The following is a 22377-nucleotide window of genomic DNA, read 5'->3' as shown; positions in this document are numbered from 1 at the left end:
ACAAACGCTGTTGAGAGAGTATACACATGAAATGATTATCGAAAGCAATAAACATTACGTGCCGATTTTTACATTGAAAAATCTGACAGACATTTTAAACAATGAAACTTAATAAAATTGACACGTAATAAAAAAAATAAGACCAAGGAGGCCGTCGTTAACAAACGCACTAACCAACTTTAAAAACTACATATTTTTCTTATGGTGGCCATACACCATCCTTCCTATCGTCCAATCGGCATGTCCAATCTATTTGACGGCACAATCCACGCCCACATACGGTCAATTCGATTTGATCCAATCGATCGCGTCATGCCGATTGGACGATAGGAAGGATGGTGTATGGCCACCATTAGGAGAACCATTAATCGGGCCAGGGCCGGCTAAGACGAAGCCGATTCAGATTGGAGCAAATCGAACATCGATTTGATTCTATCGTATCGCGTAAGCAGCCAAGTTGGCGATCTCCGATTCGTGACGTCACATGAAGTTCGGCAAGCCGATTGAACGATAGATCGGATCACATCAAAAGGGATAATGCTAGGGAGATGATGATAAGGAGAACCACAAATCATAACGGTGAACACACTGTATGGAAATTGCTTCGGTGACCCCTGTATACTCCGCCGCATTAGTTTTAAAATAACATTAGGTATCCGACTGGAATCGGCGCCATTACCATGGGTAGGGTAAGGTTGCCATCGTTGGACCGCTTCTTTGATTGAACCATTACAAATTCTGAGAAATGGAGACAGTTAGACGAGAGTGAAAGAGATAAAACATAAGCACACGGGCCTCTAAGCGTGCCGCGTGATATTCAGGCGGAATAGAAAATGACATAACTTAAAATAAAATTAGAATCACTCAGTCTACAGGAATTAGCACCATTGAACTATTAAAATCTATTCTCTCTCTCTCTTTATTTAAGAGCTGCGCTCTTGTCGGTGGAGTAACCGCCATAAAAAAAAGAACTATTCTACTTATTCTAAAAAACCCTATACACAAACGCACTAACTTACAACTTTTATAGTTGCAATAGGGAAATAGTATTCATATTTACATACATAACAGTCGTAAACAATGTTTTAATATCTTGGGAACATAATATAAAAGACGAGTCAGTCTTGTACGTACTAAGTTTTCTAGTAAATACTTTTGCAAGATGATTGGCAGGGTGATTTTAGTGATAGCTGTATGGGCTGTGGCTATTAGGGCACAGTCAGAGGTCGATGATGTGGAAGACCACAGTACTGTCGGATATTCCAACGATACTCATGAGGATGCAAAATTGGATGCGGTGAGTATCAACAACGATCAGGATAATACTGGGTGGAAGATGTAATTGTAAGGTTGAACGAAGAAAAAACTGTACAGCGCCATCTGTGTTGATTTTGAGGAATGTACCCTGGAAAGTCCAGCAGAAAAGAGACCAGCTAGCTCAGCCAGTCCAGAAGAAAGACCAGCTGGTCCGATATTACGTTGCGCGGCACGAGGGACTTTCCAGGGTACGCTCCTCAAAATCAACATAGATGGCGCTGTACAGTTTTTCTTCGTTCAACCTTACAATGACTTCTTCCACCCAGTATTATCCTGATCAAAATAAAGAAATATAGGTAGCAACATAATTCTATATGTAACGTGATCCAAATATCAAGCAACAATTATATTAATATTAATATTTTATTTTATTTTCTTTGGGGAGTTTACAGCTTAATTCACACAATGTTACAGTTAATATATTATATGGTTCTGTCATTAAATAAGCATATTATTATATAAAATAGCATCTGCATGAAAACATAAAATGTTCAAGTTAGTTTTTTATAATAGCATAACGTTTTATTTAAAAATAAAAGAAAATAAGAATAAGAATAAAATAAATTTATTGCCGGTAACAATTTACACACCTTCGAGAATACCTTACATAGCCAATTTATCTTTATCGGGCGCAACAAAATCCATTATCTTTAAAGCAGCGCCACAAAAATTATGCATAGAAAGCACTTTAAAGATAAATTGATTTAAATTATCTTTTTTGTTTTTATCAGGCAAGTGCCTGTGCTTAGGGAAACTCACAAAGAAAAGTCCCGTCCGAGTCAGATATTCCTTCCGATTTAAATTTTCTCTTTGTGATTAATTGATGTTTTTGCGCATTAAAACTCCTTATCGTTCAAACTGAATGTTCTATAATACCTACTTAATATCAAAGAAAAAATGACCAAGAAATGTGCCACAAGTTACGTAGGTATGAGGTCTCAAAAATTCACCCTAGTATTTGAATTTCTTGTCTCAGAGGTTCAAATGGTGTGCTCATGATATAAGACAGTCGTTGGTTTATATAGGCACTTTTATACTTAGGTAGTATGTATCTACCTAGAGTATTTTAAAACGCAAACATCGATATTACATCCCACTGCTAAGCACAAATCTCAGTCATCAATCAGAAGGGATCATAATTCAAACACGCTGCCTCACTTCGAGTAATTCCACTCCAACCAACTAAACGGATCAACTAGAAACTGTACAACTATTTTTCTTCCGAACGGCTCAACTATTTAGTTGGTCGGTTAGGAAACGAAATGATCGACTAGTTTTCTTCCTTCGCTAATTCGATAATCCGATTTGTAAAGCAGTTTTCTAGTGCATGACGAAATGTGACTAAATAGATACAGATTACAGCCGTTATTCTATCATTTCAATCAATCTAAATATATAAAAGGAGAAACTGACTGACTGACATATCAACGCACAGCCTAAACGGCTAAACGTAGGCACTTGAAATTTGGAAGGGACATAGCTTAGGTGCCGTAGAGGTGCACTAAGAAAGGAATTTCCGAAATTCCCACGGGAACGGGAATTAGTTGGAAAATCCTTCCACGCGGACGAAGTCGCGGGCAACAGCTAGTGTATTATACGAATGTAGGTAGTACGTACTTATATAAAAAGCACACACACAATAAAAGGTCAGATGTGGACGTCAACAAGTTAGCTATTGATTTTCCGTGGCGCGGAAATTAGTTCGATTTTCCCTCACCAGTGGCACAGATTTCATTCCGAAATTGTTGCCACTTTATGGGACTTCGCCTACTTTAGGGGAAAATATAATTTTAAATTAAGGCTCATTGTTCTGTTACTGTAACAAGTATTTATGTTGTATCTTAGAAATTGAAGTGAAGTATACAATTTTGAGGTATAAATAAACCTCTAACAATTAATTTATATTTTAACATTTTGCGTATTCGTACTGGCTACAAGTCAACAAAGGAATGTAGTTTTGCTGATACGATGATCTGTTGTAGGTATAGGCACAAACCATTCATATATAGACCTTGAAATAAAATCTAACCTAGCTTTTCTGATTAATAACGAAAGAAGACCGCCGCAATCATTTTAGAATAAACCTTAAAAAAAATGAATGTTGGGTGAATCAGAATTCGAAATTGGTAACACTGCTCTTCGGGAAAATGGCGAGGCCGGCTGAAGATGTAGACAAAACAAACACAGCGAGTGATGGCAAGAAAGTTTTAGTAAAACCAACCATAGGCCATGATTTAAACAACAACCCTAAACTATGGGGCTTATATAAAAAACCAGACTTGAGTCAATATAACATTCCCGAGGAATATATCAAGGTAAGTAAGTAACATTTTTATTTTGTTGTGTTATTCAGTGATAATGTTACGAATTTGTGTGGAATTCTGATCTACGCTCGTGTGGGTTGTGAAACCATTGATCAACCCCAGGGTTACTATTGAGCCACAAAAGGGCCCTGACACGACTCATGTAACGTCTGCATGCAGTTATTCTTTTTTTTTTAAGTAAATAGTAGCTGGGACCTACTTTTTAACGTGCCCTCTAAAGTACGGATCATCTTACTCAAGCTCAAAAATATCTTTATTCAGTTGGCAACATATTTACACTTAATTGACATTATTAAAATATATATTTTGTCGAACTTCTCATCCGCCTAAAACTACTGTAGGTTCTCACAACTTATAAGGTAGCTGCAAGGCACAGGGCACTAGACGTTCTTAAAAATAACTTACATTCATACAATCAAGTGAGCAGCCTGCAATGTCCTAAACAAACTAGTGATCAAAAAGTAATTTCTGTGTTAGGTCCCCTCGGGATTGAACATCAATCGTGAGCACAAAGCTCAGCCATAGGATCACAGCAGCAGCAAATAGGACAATATTAATAGATAATTTTCTTTCTTTCAGGCAACCAGTGGTTTATATAATATAAAAAAGAATTGATCTCACAAGTCAAATAACCAAGGTATCCACCATCCTTTGCAGATCTTGTGTGCCAAATATGTGCTATCAAGATGAAATCTTAAAACGGATGTTCGTGTGAATAATTTTATTTTTTTATGTTTACCTAATGTAGTTACTTAATTAGTAAGTTAAGAAATGTTTATATTATCTACTTATCTATCATTAAAAAAGATCTCACTATAATGACTGAATTGCACTTATTTTAACGGTAAAACTACCCAAAATCATAGAAATGCCCGCGTTTAAGGCAGCTACAATACAGGGTGTGAGTGACACCGTAACTAATACTGAAGAGGACGATTCAGACCATGATTTTGAGTTGATATCAAGTGGAATTTCCTCTCGGAAAATTCACAGAAATTTTAGTGTCTTTTTAAATTATTATTTTCATTTTCATGCGTTTGCGACGGAAAATTCCACTTGACATTAACTCACAATAATGAGCTGAATCACCCTCAATGTCTTCGTTACGATGTCACTTACACCCTGTATACACATGCTCACAGCTATATAATACGGCACGAAATCATCTTACTTTTTGGACAATCAGGTGATCAGCCTGTCACGTCCTAACCAAACTAGGGATCACAAAGTGATTTTTGTGATATGTCCCCACCGGGATTCAAACCCGGGACCTCCGAATCGTGAGCCCAACGCTCAACCACTGGACCACGGAAGCTGTTGAAGTATGAACTATTTACTCGTAACGGTATGGCGCGCTTGGCGGGCTCTCTTGGCCCTTCCAACCTCTTCTTTCTATTCCGTGTATAATACCCATTGGAGTAGGCAAATATTTGCGGAGTAACTCACTCACTACTATAACTATTTTTTGACATGATTTATTGTTACGGAAGGCGATTAGGGCAACCACCGTTCTACACGCCCTATCTATGGAATAATGAAAATGGAGGCGATTACTCTACCGACAAGAGCGCAGCTCTTAAATAAAGAGAGATAGATTGTAGGTTTGCCCCATATGACATTAACTAGTTGACCGGAATTAATATGACTTGCAACCACACTATTGAAAAATAACAAACCTTAATAGCCCGTATACGTCCCACAGCTGGACACAGGAGAATAGGTACTCCAATGCGGGTTGGTGGAGACGTTTGGGCATCGGATAATCACATGGTTCAAAGAACCCACAAAGTGATTTTCGACAGTGTCTCTATCGGGAATCGAACCCGAACCTCCAGATCGTAAGCCCAATACTCTAACCACTGTGCTATTAGCCGGGCACGAATTCTGGAGACCACGCGATATCAATTATCTATGATGATTTTTTTTTTGACGTGACTTATTGTAGATTTGCCTACTTGGCCGAACAAATGGGGAGCGCTGAAGGCTCTCACCCGGTACAACGTTTAAGACAACAGGCCTGAGGGTGCCCAGTTGGGCGCGAACCTCGGCTCAGGGCGTCGTCTGAGAGGAAAAATATTTGAAAGAATTAATCGACCCTAGTGGGTCGATAGCGATAAGCGCTGAATGAGGGAAATCGTCGACCACGCCGGCGGGGTCGGTATCGGGGCCCTGAAGTGTTTGGTGTCGCGAACTGATTGGCTGCCTCTATGGCTCGTCGGGTCGTCGGGATCGTATATTACGTCCTTCGGACGCCGATACTTTTCAGTACCGTCCCTAAGCGGAATGTACTCGGAAGCCGCAACTACCAGGGGATTTGGGTGGTGCGGAGCAGAGTCGAAAAAACGTTTGGAAGCTAATTTGAGCCATTGGCCATGTTTGGCAGACCTAGGTCATATCTATGATGATCCAAACATGAATTCAAACAGATAAAGTCGAATCAGTGGTATAGATCCCAAGCCGGGACTCGAACCAGAGACTACAGAGTTAAGTACACCTACAACAGCAACTGAACGAATTGTATGTTACTTATTACTCCAAGAAATTAAAAAAAAAATGCGAAAATTAAAAAAAAAATAATCATGATACCAAGGTCGATGAGGTCGGCAATTGACCTTAGCCCACATGGGAGAAGACTAAAAAACAGAAGTACATAATTAGCTCAATAATAATCATTACATTTACTAATAATTTACTCAAGGATATAGTTCTTTTTTGAACTCTATCGAGATTTTATTACAAGTTTCGATTACGAGTCATAATTCTTGAAGGCCATTAAATATTTTAAAAATTGCGCCCGGATCCACCCGCGGGGGCTTATTTGACTAAATAGATTGTTATTGTCTATTTTATATAATGTGTATTTTTGTTTTGACTGTAATGTTTATTACGAATAAAAAAAAAATTTAAAAATATGAGAAGTATTAGGCCCTGCGCAGACGACAGACTATCCGTGACGCACTTTTTAGTCTGTGAAAATGTAACCTATGCAATTATATGCAGTAACGCGCCGGACTTTTTGCGCGTCGTGTGCGTTACTGCATATAATTGCATAGGTTATATTTTCACAGACTAAAAAGTGCGTCACGGATAGTCTGTCGTCTGCGCAGGGCCTTAGAGAACGCCACAGTATCAATATATAAAAAAAACATCAAACAAAAAAAATGTCTCGTTAGTATTACAAGCTTAGATTATGAGATCGAAATCCATCGATCGAAAGCCATAAAATATCAAAGAAATAGAAAAAGTTTTAGAGTACGCCACAGAAAAAAAACATTAACAAAAATAATGTAGGTATGTCTACGCCCGCTACGCTGTTCATTAAATTCTATGCTAGGTAGGCAAGTTCTACTTCGAAAAAAAAAAGAAAAAAAAAAAGAAATGAAAGCTCGCCGAGGTGTGGGGACGTCGTCCATCTTGTTACCCCAATTGGGATATAGTCTTGAGCTTATGTTATGTTATGGTGGCCATACACCATCCTTCCTATCGTCCAATCGGCATGACGCGATCGATTGGATCAAATCGAATTGACCGTATGTGGGCGTGAATTGTGCCGTCAAATAGATTGGACATGCCAATCCACGCCCACATACGGTCAATTCGATTTGATCCAATCGATCGCGTCATGCCGATTGGACGATAGGAAGGATGGTGTATGGCCACCAATAGGTACCTACTTCGCTAGTTCGTGATTTAAACTCACGCACTCGCCGTCAAAAAAAGTTTTTGCTCACACAACACACGTTTTTTTGAACAAATAACATACCTAATTTACCTATAACTTTTCACCTAGAGCATTAGAAACATTCTCTCGAATCTTTAAGAGTTAAACAATAGCGTAGTTGCCGAACTATGTAGTCAAATCAGTTTCTTTTTACTAAACGTCAAAACACGAAATTACTATGGAATTTGTATGAAAAGGTAACATGTGACGTCATAAAAAAACATGTCAAAATGTCGCACTTATTATTATATTTTCCTTGTTTTAAATTCATAAAATAAGTTAATTAGAATTCACCTTTACATCTGTCTTTATTTAGTGATCAGAATTTCATAATTTATCTTTGACCTAGGAAACTACCCAATTCGTCACTATCATTGACCGCACAAATTTTTCGAACGTAGGTAGTTTATAATTAAACTAATAGCTAGGTATCAGTTACATATGTAAAAATAATGATTTCCCCTCGTTTTTCGTAATATAACACAGAAGTAGTTTAAAAAACGCAATACTGAAAAAAATGTGTAACTTTTTCTATTCAGGACAATTGCGTTCAAAGACCGCGGTTTTGATATTCATACAAGTTATAATTTTTAATTATACGTTTTTTAAAAACGAAGTAGCATAATAATATAATATTTAAACTTTATAAATTATAGGATTGTGACCACTAAGAAAATCACATCGAATTTGCGCGATATTTAAATTGTGTTTTTTAAATACAAAATACAAAATATTTTTAAATATAAAATGTTTTTAGTGTGTAATACATATTAAGGTATATTATTAACCAATTTTTCTAGTTAACTAGCCTATAAAAAAGATTAGGCTAAACGAACCATCGGCCATTTTTTTCAGCTCCTAGTAATTGCAACCAAAAGGTGATCTTGAAAATACAGAACACTTCCGCACTAGGGAGCAAAATGCACCCTTTTGGAAGAGATGAAGAAAAGTGATTATACGTAGTTTCACACATTTAGTTTAACAAAGCATGCACCATGGCTAATTTAACATAGGTACTTACCGTAGGGCTCGTTCTCAGCATGCGCAGGAGCAGCCGACGCCGGGTCGCGATGCGATGTCTCGCGCGCGCGGGTGAACTGCACGCGATGTCCCGCGCCGGTGCGAACCTCGCATGCGTCTCGCTCAGCACCTCCTGGCAACACCAAACATTAAATTATAACAGACATAAGTTTTACAGGCATAATTCCGCTAGGTATATCTACCTGGATGTATCCATCCAAGAAGAATTATTCACCTCGAACAAATTTTCACGACAAACCCACGGACTAGATGAGCCATATCCCACTTTTACTTGTATTCTGTTCATTTCACTTTTATAAAAAGTGATCCCTGAATCGAGAAATGGGTATTATACATGTAAGTACGGGGTATGGTGTCAGATTGTAGACAGAATTAATTTATATCATTCTATTTTCATCTTTTATAGTTCCCCTTTTATGCTCTCCGTTATTTTGGAATTTAACTTTTTTATTGTAGGTAGTTTTATTTTACCACTCCGAAAAATATTTTAGGTACCCTACCTGTTTGTAATAATGATTTTTAATATTCTTTACAGCCCGGACTAATCTCAAAGTATGGGTACCCAGTAGAAACCCACAGAGTAATAACTTCAGATGGCTACATCTTGACTGCTCATCGGATTCCTCATGGAAAATATAAGAACAATGAACCTGGACCTCGACCTGTGGTCTTCTTGATGCATGGTCTCATGTGTTCGTCGGCCGATTTTATCGTATTAGGGCCAGGGAGCGCTCTTTGTAAGTAAGGGACTAGATATAAAAATCCCTCACAGATCACCCTCTGAATATTATTAACTGTAACTGTTTTTAACGATATGGGTAACTCATGATAAAAAATCATTGTAGGTAATAAAATGAAAAATAAAAAAGGTACTGATGAGTTGTGAAGCTATTTGAGTTTTGTTATCTAGGTCCTGCGATTCAGAACCGGAAAGATATCAGATTGATAGATTCCCTTTCGCATTTATAACTACTTATTAGCATCGTGTTATGATTGTTGTGCACTATAAACACAATAACAAAAAAAAAATCTCATCAAAAATACAAATGCCTCGAAAAGTTTTCTACAGACGGCATTATTGAAATAAAAGCAAAACGATCATATTTTTTTCGTGGGTAGATAAAATAAAAATAATATCATTTTGACCTTCCAATGTTTTGTGTTACATAAAATTACGTTTAATTACATGATTACTATAAAATTGCTTCAGAGGGTATATAATTAAAAGGTGAAAATTATGAATATCACTCACCGGAATTACAGCTTTCAATTGTCATTCATCCATGCGCTCGCTTTCCATGGTACAGAAGTATAGACAGTCCAAAACCGAAATACCGATATAAGGGACATGTGAAAGGTACTTGCTCGGGCTTTTTCCCCATTTCACAGTTTGCGAGTCCCTACAGACACCGACGAGGCAACGTCCATCGCCTTCCGCGCTCCGATTGTAACTGACTAGACAAGTCGGCAGTGAGACTTCACCCCACTCTTCTTTATCTTCACTAGGGTTGTAGGGGCGCTGCAATTTCACTGCTACCGTCTCCATCAATCAACTTTCCGTATTCATGACTGTCATAATCATAACGTTTCGGTTTTTATGACTGGTACTTTTTTTAATATTGTTATTATTATGGATTCGATATCACCTGTGGCTGTATGTCGCTTTTTGGAAACTTGTGATGATACCATGTAGATAGAAATTAAGATCGTATCTGTATGGAAGTAAGGATGTTTTTGTTACTTACAGCTTATCTTTTGGCGGAGGAAGGTTATGATGTCTGGATGGGCAACGCTCGTGGGAACTTCTACTCCCGCAACCATACTACCCTCAATCCTGACACCGATAGAAAATTCTGGCGATTTAGCTGGGAACACATCGGCTTATACGATCTGCCAGCTTTTATTGATTACATAATTTATATTACTGGAGAAAGCAAAATGCATTACATAGGACATTCTCAAGGGGGCACTGTGTTCTTGGTGCTAAATTCTTTGAAGCCTGAATACAATGACAAGTTCATCTCATTCCAAGGTCTTGCACCGGCCGCATATTTCACGCACAGTGAGAATGAGAAGAGAGATCATCTAGCCCGGTATATTCATATTATCGAGGTGAGAATTTTTTTTCAGGGACAATGAGAGAGAAATCGGCTATAGCCAATTATGCTATAGCTTATTTCGCTAAACTTACGTGACGAGACGACAAGATTCCAGTAATTTAATACTTTTAATTTCTTACTTTTGTACTTAAGTAAGTAAGTAAGTACTTTTATATTTCCAGCCTATATTCTTCAAACTGACCAAGGGCGAGTTAACAAATAGTACCCAAATAAAAAAAATGTTAGATATTATTTGTCGAAATGAATCAATTTTAGATACAAAATGCGTCGAGACTGTCGTCAGAATATTATCACCTGATGTGGCAGTCCTTAATCAGGTAAGTTTTTAAGTTTTTTTAAAAAGTCTTGAAAATGTTATTATTTATTAAAATCACTCCTATTTTTTATAAATATTGTCCATCCACTGTTATGTTAAGTGCTTACTTATGTTAGACTATGGACCTGAGCTTACCAATACTGCATTTTTCAGACAATGCTTCCTGTCTTCTTAAGTCACACGCCAGCAGGCGCTTCCATCCGGCAGTACACTCACTATGCTCAAAGTATAAATCGGAACACATTTGCTCGCTTCAACTATGGTCCACTTATAAACCTGATATTATATAAGAGCGACATCCCGCCAGAGTTTGACGTATCAAAAATCACGGTACCAGCCTATTTGTACTATGGTATGAGTGATCACGCAGTTAACTATAGAGACACATTCAAACTAGGTTCAATGTTAGGCAACACTATTGAAACTATAAAAATTGAGAGAGAAACTGTCAACCACTTTGACTTTATTTGGGGTACACATGCGAAAACCGAGATCTATGATACTGTTTTTGATAGAATGAAGAAAGCACCAGAACATGAAAAAAGGTATCAACTAACATAACGAACGATGTTCTGAAATACATTTACCTACCCGGGCCAACAACTATGATCAAACTTTTGCGACTACTTTAACGCATCTTGTTTATACATTTTGTACTGTTAAAAAAGAGCTTACTTTTTCAAATATCAGATTTTCCTTTTCCTACTTACTTTAAACGAGAAATAAAAAATATCATGCAATAAATCAATGTGTTTTAATGAAGTAAATGTAATATAATAATAGTCTACACTTATAAGATAATCATTATGTACAGGCAACAGAGGTATAGATGCCAAAATTAATAACTCAATTGAAATTATGAAACCGAAAGAAAAAGATACAAATCTAGACAGGAGAAAAGTTTATGTGATCTTAAGCCAATTTTGCTTACAAACAAAATTACCAAGATACTAACAATGATACCTTAATCAGGTTAAATTAATATGATAATAATCTAGCTTATATTGAGGATAATATTGCACTAGTAAAAGTAAAGGTACAAGAGAATCCTTAAAAATTAGTCGTTGGTATTGATTACAAACAAAAATTAACGTATCAATACAATCCTGAAGGCATATCCGTCACCTTATGTAAGCCGTGATTATTTTGTCCCATAGGAGAGAGGGTTCTCTTTAGATCCGCATGGCTGTGTGTCCCAGTCATGACTAAGCTGGTCATACTAGCTGGTGCATCTCTTAAAATATGAGGTCCTGAATAAAACCCAGCGTTACTGTGCCCACGCTTCACGATAAACGACGGATTTCCGTAAGATCCATTTTCGAAAGAACCTGTACTCAGTTTCGGGTGGGGTAAGTAAAATTTCTGGTCACTTTTGGCTGTGTCCTCCTTACTTTTCGGACTTGTTATTTCATACCTCTGATTAAAGTTGGCAAGTCTAGAATTCGATCGGGTGACAGGCACAAGTGGAGTTTCCTTGCCAGCGTCACTGTTGGTTCTAGAACATGATCTTTGACGTCTTTCGTACGGCCATGACGGTTTCTTAGGTTCACTCAACATGACGATGTCAACCATAGAATTTAACCCCTCGTCGATCCGGTCCAAACTTTTCGTTAGCTTTTTCGATTCTATCAAGTTTACTATTTCGTCCACACGACTGCCTTTAGAGTTAGATCTTTGCAAATGAGTGACAGTGCCAACTAGAGACGTGTGGGTTTCGTTGTAGAACATGCTATCAATGTATTCCCTTTGACGTGATCCTTTTTCTGAAGCTTGAAAAGACTCACTCCTTTTAATAGAATTACGTCTGCACTCTTCCCTCGAGCGAGTACGGGAGCGCTTGCCTCGTGCTTCTTCTCTCTCTTTTTCTGCTGCAGCGAACAAAGCTCGTCGCTGGTTAAAATCAAAACTGGATACTGAAGGGTTCTTTGCTACAACATTTTGACAACGAGAAGCACTTAAGAGTGAGTCTGAACCTTCATCGCTTGAGTAAAAAGTATCTTCATATAAATCTGGGGGTTTGTTATAAAGCAGCCCTTGATCAACTTGTGGAACGAACAAATGTACCAGACTTTTAGCCTTCCGTGGAGGATGTGGAAGAATTTTGCTGGGCACTATCTCTGATTCGTGGTCTTCGTCGTTATGTTCGTCTAAAAACTCATTGCTGCTCGTTATTTGGATGCTGTGTCTTGTGCTTGTGATTGAATCTTCTTGATCAGCATCTCTATGTTTCTGGCATTCAATTCCTTTCACCGAAACATTAATTTCCGACGTCTGATTGCATCGCGATGATTTGTCATCGCCGAACACGATTCTTTCTTTAGCATATTGTTCCGACTCCGCGTGGTTAACTATGTTTCGTAATTCTTGAATAACTTCATCTATAGTAGTCTCTTCTTCTTCGTCAGAAGATTTCTTATCGATTTTCTTGGATTCCAGTTTCTTGTTGTAAGTGCGCTTGTTCCTCATCAAATCGTATGTTTCGTTCTTAACGTTAAATACTTCGTAGACCATGGATTCTCGTTGGGGATCACCTTCAGGACTCAGAGATCGCTCTGAGGAACTGATGCCTTCATCTTCTGGTGGGGATGATTCGTCTGAAATTTAAAATGAAAACAAAAATTACAATTTACTAAAAAATTGACTAATATGGTTCACTTAATCTTTAAAATAGAATCACTTTTAGTTTTTTAAATACACTTTTAAATTTATTGAAGTACCTGGAAAATTATTCTTTAGTAATTACAAACTGGGAAGAATGTCTACAATCTTAAGATTGTAGAAATGAGTGTGATGATAATTACCTCTACTTTTGTGTACAGAGTTTTTTTTCTTCATGCAAAAGGATTTCTTTCGGTTGGAGTTTCCATGTTCAGACCTCAACGATGATACCTCCTCTTGTAGCTCGCAACACTTCTCTTTCAGGCATTTCTCCAGAGACAGCAGTATTCCCTTCTCCTCTTGCAAGATCTTGAACATAGGAAAAAAATGTTAATAAAATTACATTTGAGCTTAAATACGAAATGATGATTGATTTCACACGATTCGGTGAGTGTAATCTGTTTCCAGTGGGTTTTTTTACAAATGATGAAATTACAAATACCCATTGTATTATAAAAAAGTAATATATTGATATTAGTTTTGTGTCACGAGCAATAAAATCAAAAATGCAAAATATCAGGTTTTGCATTCTATTACAAAGTTAACAAGCACAAAGTTACTAAAATTCTTCATACCTTGACTCTTTTCTCCAAAAGATCGAGTTTGTGTCGCAAATCGTCCTTCTCCTTCTGTGCTTCGTGAGCTTTCTCGCTGAGTGTGTCGATATCAATCAATTGCTTCTCATAGTTCTCTATTTCCTTCACGACATGCTCGTTCGTTTGCGGCAGTTTCGACATCATCTAAAATAAAATGAACATGTTAAAAGAAAGTTGCGTAATGTTAACGTTGATTTACTTTAGAACGGTAGAAACATTTTGGCCAAAATTAACAATAATTTCTTAACGACATCCAACATCATTCATTTTTTATGCAACATTTTGAACTAAGTAAAGTAGAGTTTTATTTTTCAGTGTTCTTTGATGATCCATTCATAAACTCACGCCTATTTCCCACCGGGGTAAGTAGAGACTATGGAATTTCATTTCATGATGTCACGCTTATTTCCCGTTGGGATGGCAGAGACCACAGAATTCCACTTAGGTACTACGATCCTGACACACCACCTTCATGCATGTTCGCAGGTTTAGAGTACTCTTGACAATCCATCTTGTCTGTCGTTGTATATAAAATGATTATTGATTAATAAGTCAATGACACTCAATGACACAATAACAGCCTCCGTGGTCTAGTGGTTAGAGCGTTAGGCTCACGATCTGGAGGTCCGGGTTCGATTCCCGATAGGGACATTGTCGAAATCACTTTGTGAGACTGTCCTTTGTTTGGTAAAGACTTTTTTTTTTTTAATAATAATAACTTTATTTACTTAAAACAGGGTTCAGACATAATTTCTTAGTATAAGTAACGCATTATAAACTTAGTCTAGTGTTCACTAGTATCTGAACTAGGCCGAGCCTGTATCTCAGATACTAGTCCCTTCCTTGTGTACAATATAAATACAATGCGTAACAAACAGAGTGAGTATAAAGCGCAGTATATGGACCAGGAAAACAATAAGCAAGCATCACCAACATAGAGCATAGAGCAACAGGGACCTCCTTGGTTCATCACAAACAATCATCAGACCATTCTTATTTTACTGTCACAAACAAATTTCCAACCTTGTCATAGTTCTGTTGTTTTAGCCAAACAATTTTTTGCAGAATCCCCTGATCGTCCGAAAAAGTAGGACGATCCGTGCTTCGGAGGGCACGTTAAGCCGTTGGTCCCGGCTATTAGCCGTAAAAACACCTCGACCAACCCGCACTGGAGCAGCGTGGTGGAGTATGCTCCATACCCCCTCCGATTGATTGAGGGGAGGCCTGTGCCCAGCAGTGGGACGTATATAGGCAGTTTATGTAAGTCAATGACAATCGAATGGATTATATTTGTCAGATGTAGAATTTGACGGTTAGTTTATACCAGTTACCTTTTTGAGTGTGACGATGTCGAAACCCGCCTGTTCGAGTTCTGCTTGCAAGTACAGCTTGCGTTGGGGTCCGGGGGCGCTGGCTAGCAATGCGTTGATGAAGGCCAGACCCGCTGACTGCAGCTCACCGTTGCCACCGCCGCTTTGGAGCATGCCCACTAGAAACCTGGAATGGAAGATATAAGTTTGTCGTCAGCGAAGAAAATAGGTGAAAGACCTTTACTGGAAGACAGAGTGAGCGTTCGTATTGAAAAAATACACAAGTTTTGTATGACTACTTTGTGAAAATATACATAAGTACATTGATCAATAAAGGGGTTTTGAGACTGATATTTGCAACATTTAAAAGTGCATTCTCTATAGAGAAGATCTCTATATTTAAAATATATCTGATCAAGTAGGAAATGCCACCAGAGGCAAGTCTAGTTAAAAAAATGATAGTATGCATACCTGAAGCGAACTGGCTCCCCATAGCGCAGGCGTAGAGTGGAAAGAGCTTCGGAAACCATGCTGTGACCATTCGCCGGAGGATAGCACGCTTTTGTTAGCAACTGGAAATAAGATGGAAAGTGATTAAATTCTACTCAGCTTAGGATTCTATACTCAACAGTGTGTTTGGTCTTCCAATAGATATTATCATTATCTCCCTAGCGTTAGCATTTATGATCCAAACATGAATTCGAAAAACGATTTCGAAAATCATAGGTTTATTCCGGTGATGGATTCGAACCTGCGACTTTACAGTGAGAGTCAAGCATTTTTTGGATAGATACATGATATATCGTAAATAATACTTTCTGAGATTTGTGGATTTAAAGTTGAAGCAGCTATAGGAATCAATATTAAATATCTCCTATACTCAAAGTTTGGAATAGATTGCTACTTAGCAATAAGGCCGCCTATTGGACTCTTTCTCTCTCTCTCTCTTTTGTTTTGTATTTCCTAAGTGTGCAATAAAGTATTTCTTATGTTATGTTAAGCTGATATACTTAGTTTACAGTTCATACATTAGACAGGTTCTCTAATCGTTCGAGTCATTAAAAAGATGTTCGATTAGCTTGGATCAGGAACTAACCTGTAACGCCAGGACTCTAGACTTGTTGACGGTGGACATAATACAGACGGTGAGGGTGTAGACACCGTTGGACCCGGCGACCAGCCTCCTCACGCAGTCGGGGTAGCGGCTGCAGCAGCTCCATAGGCACTGCCTGAAATCAACAAAAAGAAATGCTTTTAGACAATCTAGAATAAACACGTAGGAAAGAATATGAAAAGTAAAAACGTTATTATGTTGTGAAGCTTAAAAAAGGTTATTATAAGATTAATGACTACCTCAATGATAAAAATGTCTGGTAATGAATGTGTTCCTCTAGTTATTAAATACATTGTAATGTTTACCCCCTCCGGTTGATTGAGGGGAGGCGTGTGCCCAGCAGTGGGACGTATATAGGCAGTTTATGTTATGTATACCCTCATGGCTTTTTAAAAGATGTGTTGCTGTTGCAGTTTCTTGTCATTTCTTCTCCTCAGCCATAACACCTTCCGAAATGACGTAAATTCAAAAATGTTATATTGACCTTCAACAAGTTTATCCATGATATTTACATTGAATAAATGATTCTGATTTCTGATTTTGTTCATTCCAAAGAATAATAAACTTGAAAATAATGATAATAAGTAATATACACATACAAACAGAGTGAAAAACACCACCTATTATCACGTGTGTTTAGCCCAAAGCTCGGGGAGGTGTGGGTAGTTAGTTCATCTTACGACGGATGTACCTACCACGCTATTGTAGGTGTAGCATTCTTCATGATACTTTTTTAAGGAAACATAGGGCAGTGGTTTCCCTCTAGCCTTCCGCCTCGCAGTACTCTGTGTCACGCAAATGGGATGGCGCTCATTGTAGTCTATTTCAAAGCCGTACTAGGACCCTCATCTTCCTCCTCTAAGTAGTACTGATAGTTACTGCTGCCCTCTGTCAGGTTTCCAGGTTACATTCCCCGTTAGGTACATCCATTCCTGGTTACAATAATTGGGTAGTCACCCAAATTGAGATATAGTCGTGAACTTATGTTATGTATTTGTACTGTTACAATTCAAAAAAGGTTAATTTGACCACAGCATTGTAATAAACAAAAATACTCACAAGCAAGCTAGTTCATCAAGCAAAGGTCTTCGTCTGACAGCCGGCGGTCCTCTCGCGCCGTCTCCTGATTGGCTGAGTTGCACGTTGCGCAGGAGTTCCAGCAACAACGTAACGCCATCTAGCGGCTCACACGCGAACTCTTGGACGAAACTGGAAAAAATAAAGTATTTTAAATAATTACTTTATTTAAAGTCTATCCATAATTATAGATTACTAGCGACCCGTGCCGGCTTCGCATGGGTAGCCAGAGCATATGCATACATAATAATTATGTATGTAGGCAAATCTATATCTTCTATGCTGGACTGAGACAGAATAAAACGTAGAATATGTTCAGCTACATGTCTTCCCGGGCACTTACACCATAGGGATCACCATATTTATCTTAGGACTTCGCAACCAAAGCAAACTGTGAGTTGTCATCTGATTACTTGTAGTTCTCCCAACCCCATTAACGATTACAGTTGTGAATTTATGCATATAATATGTATGAGTTTAACGTCGTGTCTTATAGGGAAGTCAAGGAATTGGCCTTTGATAGACTGGAATGGAAAATGCTACACCGACAAGAGCGTGGCTCTTAAATTGATGATGATTATGTACGAGTTTAATAAAACAACTGATGAAACAACATACAAACTAAAAAAAAAAACATTATAATGTGTTCTGTCAATCTCGTTTTGGCACACAATACTTTATTTTCTCTGCAAAACATTTAAAAAGTTCCGCGCTAAGATTCATAATTCTTTTACTTTTAATTATGACAACAGCCATCCAGGCAGACTCATCCGATCTTTTTCTTCACGTTGAAAGCATGAAATTATAAAAATAATTACATAAGAATGGTTCCCGACTAGCAAAAATAAGTAGTAGACCGTATAATTTGACAGCATAAAGAAAAATTGCGGTCACAAATTACCGGGAGTTCACAGGAATTGTCATGTAATTTGACGTACAAAATGCCAAGTGTAAGTCAGGCACGTTGTAAGGTGCCGTAGCTTTTATATTCTTTTAACTTACTAAAACAACAATTGTAATGAACATTTAATACATACAAAAGTACACGATCACGTCTATTGACCATAGGGGTAAGCAGAGACTGCGAAATTCCACTTATAACGATCCTGCCCTGTGATGTGTCGTTCCCGGGAATTTCGGAAAGTTCCCGGCAGTAAAAAGGCACAAAACATATCTTATGTAAAAAGTGTTTTATTACCTAACCATTAGGCAGATAAGACCAGAGTACAAGAAAGAACAATTTGAAAAAGAAAAGCAGCCAGTGTCTTTTCTATTACAGAGTTTTTAGAACGGGAAAAATTCCCGTTTTGTACATACTTAAGTATGTTTCTATGCTGGAGTGGGGAGTGAAAAAAACTTTGTATGAAAAGTACTCAAGTAAGTATATCGTAGGATCTGCGATAAACAGTATGGCAACAGATGATTAGACCATTGCCCATAATAATGATCCACCATTTTAAAAAGGACATTGCCTCTCTGTTAGTTAACGGCATTCCCGGGAAGATAAACAGCTGAACGCATTCTGTTTTTTATTCGCTCCCAACATAGTTTTTTTTTATCTCTCCAGGTTTTTACGACCGTATACGAAAGCACGTCAAGAACTCAGCGACTCCTGCGCACCCGACGTGGTAAGTGAGATGTAATTACAAGTGGGGGGAGGGGGACAAAGTATCACCGCGCAATTATATTCTTTCTTCTCTCTTTATGTGGTTAAGTGTTTTTTTTTTAAGTTAATGTTACCGTTGTTTGTATGAGCAGTAAGCCTCTTCTTACATACCTACTGTAAATGTTCGGCAGCGGGTGCGCGGAAATAAAAAATCTATGACAAAAATAATAATTTCTATCACCGAATTGTGTGGCTACACAGACGCCATCTATTGTAGCCGAAACGTATATAGAGAGTATCCCAACACCCTGAAAAAGGTTAGGCTACAATACATTATCTTATGTTATAAGAAGATATGATATGTTATACTGTTACTTATAAATAAATTTCAGGACTGACCATTGAACTTGGCACCCATTTAGATCTCACTTCTTTTGTTGTTGAAGTCGACAACCAAGGCATTTAACATAACAATAATAAACTTATAACAATATTGAACTTGGTTGTCATTTCACATTTATGTTTTTGATTGGTTAAATAATACAGGTCGATGCTGGAAGACTAAGTACAGTTTTATAACTTTACATTTCTGGTAAATTACACTGCAACTTAATTACTATACTTCTCATTTTATGTACCTTTTAATTACTTTATACACTCGATCTTCAACGTATTCTCTTACCTTTATATCAATAAGCCATGTATTATCTTAAATTATCCTAATTAAAACATTAATGCACAGGCTAGACTATTTAAAGAGATCAGTCTAGACTAATTAAGAAAATACCTACCTACATAGTTGCATGTTATAATCTTTGCACTAAAACGACTTACTGCGACCACACAATACTAAACAAAAAAAAAACCAGATAGATAATTATTAGACTCACGACGTAGAATAAGGAATAATACGTAGGTATAGAACGGCAACTCTCCGCTCCCCACCAGCGGCTGCGCTAGGTTTACCTCACCCCCTCGGTCATACTTTAGTCTTAATCTTATGGGCTCCAGACGTCACACATACAAATGCGCGTGTACGACAACGTCAATGTCTAATGAGTGGCGTCAGTTCTTGCAGACACCTCCTAATTTTATTCTAATTTATACCCGTCATTTTCTTCTCTACCCATAGAGCAACACGGACCTCCGCGTATCCACCGAAGAGGAAAGGAACGGATGATTGACAACTGTTAATTTTAAAATGAACGTATAACCCCGGCGAATAAAATAGGCATCTCGCTCACATGCAATCCGTTTGACGTGTGCTGTCAACTTAATTCAGTCGGGTTTTTTACACTTCTGCTTGAAATTGACGAGTTATCCATAAATTTTAAGCCTGTAGATAACCGTCCCTTTAACATAACATAACATAACAAATACTTTATTGCACAAACAGGAAAAAACAAAATACAAAACAAAAGAGAAATAGAATTAGTACAATAGGCGGCCTTATTGCTAAGTAGCAATCTCTTCCAGGCAACCTTTAAGTATAGGAGATATTGAATATTAGGTCATATAGCGGGATAGTGCAGCATGGGAATACTTGTGCATATAAAAATAAATACACTTCACTTCTTTCCGTTTCGGCGGATACGAAAATGACAGGTATAACTTAAAATAAACTTAGATGTATTGGAATCGAAGTAAACGAGGTTAATAATGATAGGATATGTTAGAAAGGACACTGTTGAAAACATATAAATATATTTAAGATTTTTATTTTAAATATGGAAACACTTTTGTGATTACATTCATTCGCGGAGCTTTCGCTCTTCCCTTCTCTCAATACAACACAAGACAAGACGCTGCTGTTTCATTTCATAAAATCAATTTCATCGTCCCGACACCCAAGGATTTTTTCAGACACAATCCCTCTGTTAGTCACGAAATGCCCGGGAAGATAAGCTGAACGAGTTGTATATAGCCATAGAATAATGAATAATACTACGTATAGAACGGCAACTCTCCGCTCCCCCACTAGCATCTCAGCTAGGTAACCTAACCCCCTCGTACCCCCTCGAACGTAGTTTAGACATGAATCGTATAAAGGGTCCCGGCAAACTTCTTAGCATCGACCTTGACTGCGCACAACCGAATTTTAGAGCTCTTTGGTGGTGCGGTACGAGGCGCGGGGGCGGGTGAGTCCCGCATCGACCGGCTATTGGTAGATCAGTCGATACTTCCCCCGCGCACTCTTGTCTTCGTCCCTTTGACTCCCAAATACACTTGCGTGCAGTGAAACTGTCACGTTTTTGTTATTGCTCTTTTGTTAGTTTTGTTTATTATTGCTCATTTGTTTAAGCTTAAGAATTAGTTACTAGCACGAGGTCTATGTCTACAGATCCAAAACCTAGCACTAGCTCTGGTATTGCTAGTTTCAACCTCATGGAAGGAATATCATACTTACCTGACAATTAGTTTTTATTAAATATAATATAAGTTTTAATAAACTATAATAATACAAGTTTAGTTTTATTTACATAATTAAATAATATAATAATTGGTTTTTTTAAATGAAGTTAAGAAAATAATCAAAAGTTCATTTTTTTCCCCCACTACGACACTCGATGCTCAAGAAGTTTGCCGGGAGTTATAATAATAGTGTTAGACGTCACACACACAGTTGCGCGCGTACGCTAATGTCAATGCTGTAGTGTCTGTGTAAAACGAGGTTGTTTGTATGAAGTGTCCGGGGTGTGATGTAGGTACCTATGTATAGCTACTAGACATCAAGAAGCACATTGTACTGAAACTTTTAGAAATAATTAAATGTTGTATACCTTGGGAATGAGAGTCGGAGATCAGCTCTTAGCTTCGTGAGCAGCTCACTGGGAGTCCCGAACTGCCGTAAACTCATCTCTTCACCCACACTCAAACATGGATTTCTAAAACAAAAGTCATTAATTTCATTAGCATGAATAAATAATTACATTAATACATAAAATTACGCCTATTTCGCACCGGGTTAAGCAGAAGCTACGGAATTCCATTTGCTTCGATCCTGACACACTTCTCTTGCTTCCTCCACATTCATAAATCGTTTCATACACGCACATCGGTTCAGAGTAGATCGTACTAAACCTTTTCTAAGGACATCTTCAATTTGGTCAATATACGTCCTTGTTTGGCTTGGCTTGGCTTACTTTTTTAACTTATTACTACTTTTTCTATTTCTCG

General features: G+C 37.8%; 3 protein-coding genes across 4 annotated transcripts in view; 1 reads left to right on the top strand and 2 right to left on the bottom strand.

The window, feature by feature from the left end:
- Positions 1-8587, bottom strand: part of LOC126368970 (uncharacterized) — a 60817-nt gene extending 52230 nt beyond the window's left edge. Inside the window, exon 1 of the mRNA XM_050013243.1 lies at positions 8384-8587. The gene's annotated coding sequence lies outside the window, so the exon portion shown is untranslated. The remainder of the gene's footprint in view (positions 1-8383) is intronic.
- LOC126368932 (lipase 1-like) lies at positions 1126-11475 on the top strand. Its single transcript, XM_050013179.1, has 5 exons — positions 1126-1297; positions 8939-9140; positions 10151-10515; positions 10685-10840; positions 10993-11475. The coding sequence occupies exons 1-5, from the start codon at positions 1163-1165 to the stop codon at positions 11398-11400; spliced, it is 1266 nt and encodes a 421-aa protein (XP_049869136.1). The 5' UTR covers positions 1126-1162; the 3' UTR covers positions 11401-11475.
- LOC126368856 (uncharacterized) overlaps positions 10989-22377 on the bottom strand; it is a 198147-nt gene continuing 186758 nt past the window's right edge. For both annotated transcript variants that reach the window (XM_050013037.1, XM_050013036.1), the window contains 8 exons: positions 21981-22085; positions 17577-17726; positions 16500-16632; positions 15875-15975; positions 15425-15590; positions 14073-14237; positions 13641-13806; positions 10989-13433 (listed from right to left, as the gene is read on the bottom strand). In XM_050013037.1, coding sequence (XP_049868994.1) covers positions 11935-13433; positions 13641-13806; positions 14073-14237; positions 15425-15590; positions 15875-15975; positions 16500-16632; positions 17577-17726; positions 21981-22085 — 2485 coding nt within the window. In that variant the 3' untranslated portion in view covers positions 10989-11934. The remainder of the gene's footprint in view (positions 13434-13640; positions 13807-14072; positions 14238-15424; positions 15591-15874; positions 15976-16499; positions 16633-17576; positions 17727-21980; positions 22086-22377) is intronic.

This window comes from Pectinophora gossypiella, chromosome 8, assembly GCF_024362695.1.
Source record: "Pectinophora gossypiella chromosome 8, ilPecGoss1.1, whole genome shotgun sequence".
NCBI lineage: Eukaryota > Metazoa > Arthropoda > Insecta > Lepidoptera > Gelechiidae > Pectinophora > Pectinophora gossypiella.
This window is presented reverse-complemented; position numbering and strand designations above follow the sequence as displayed.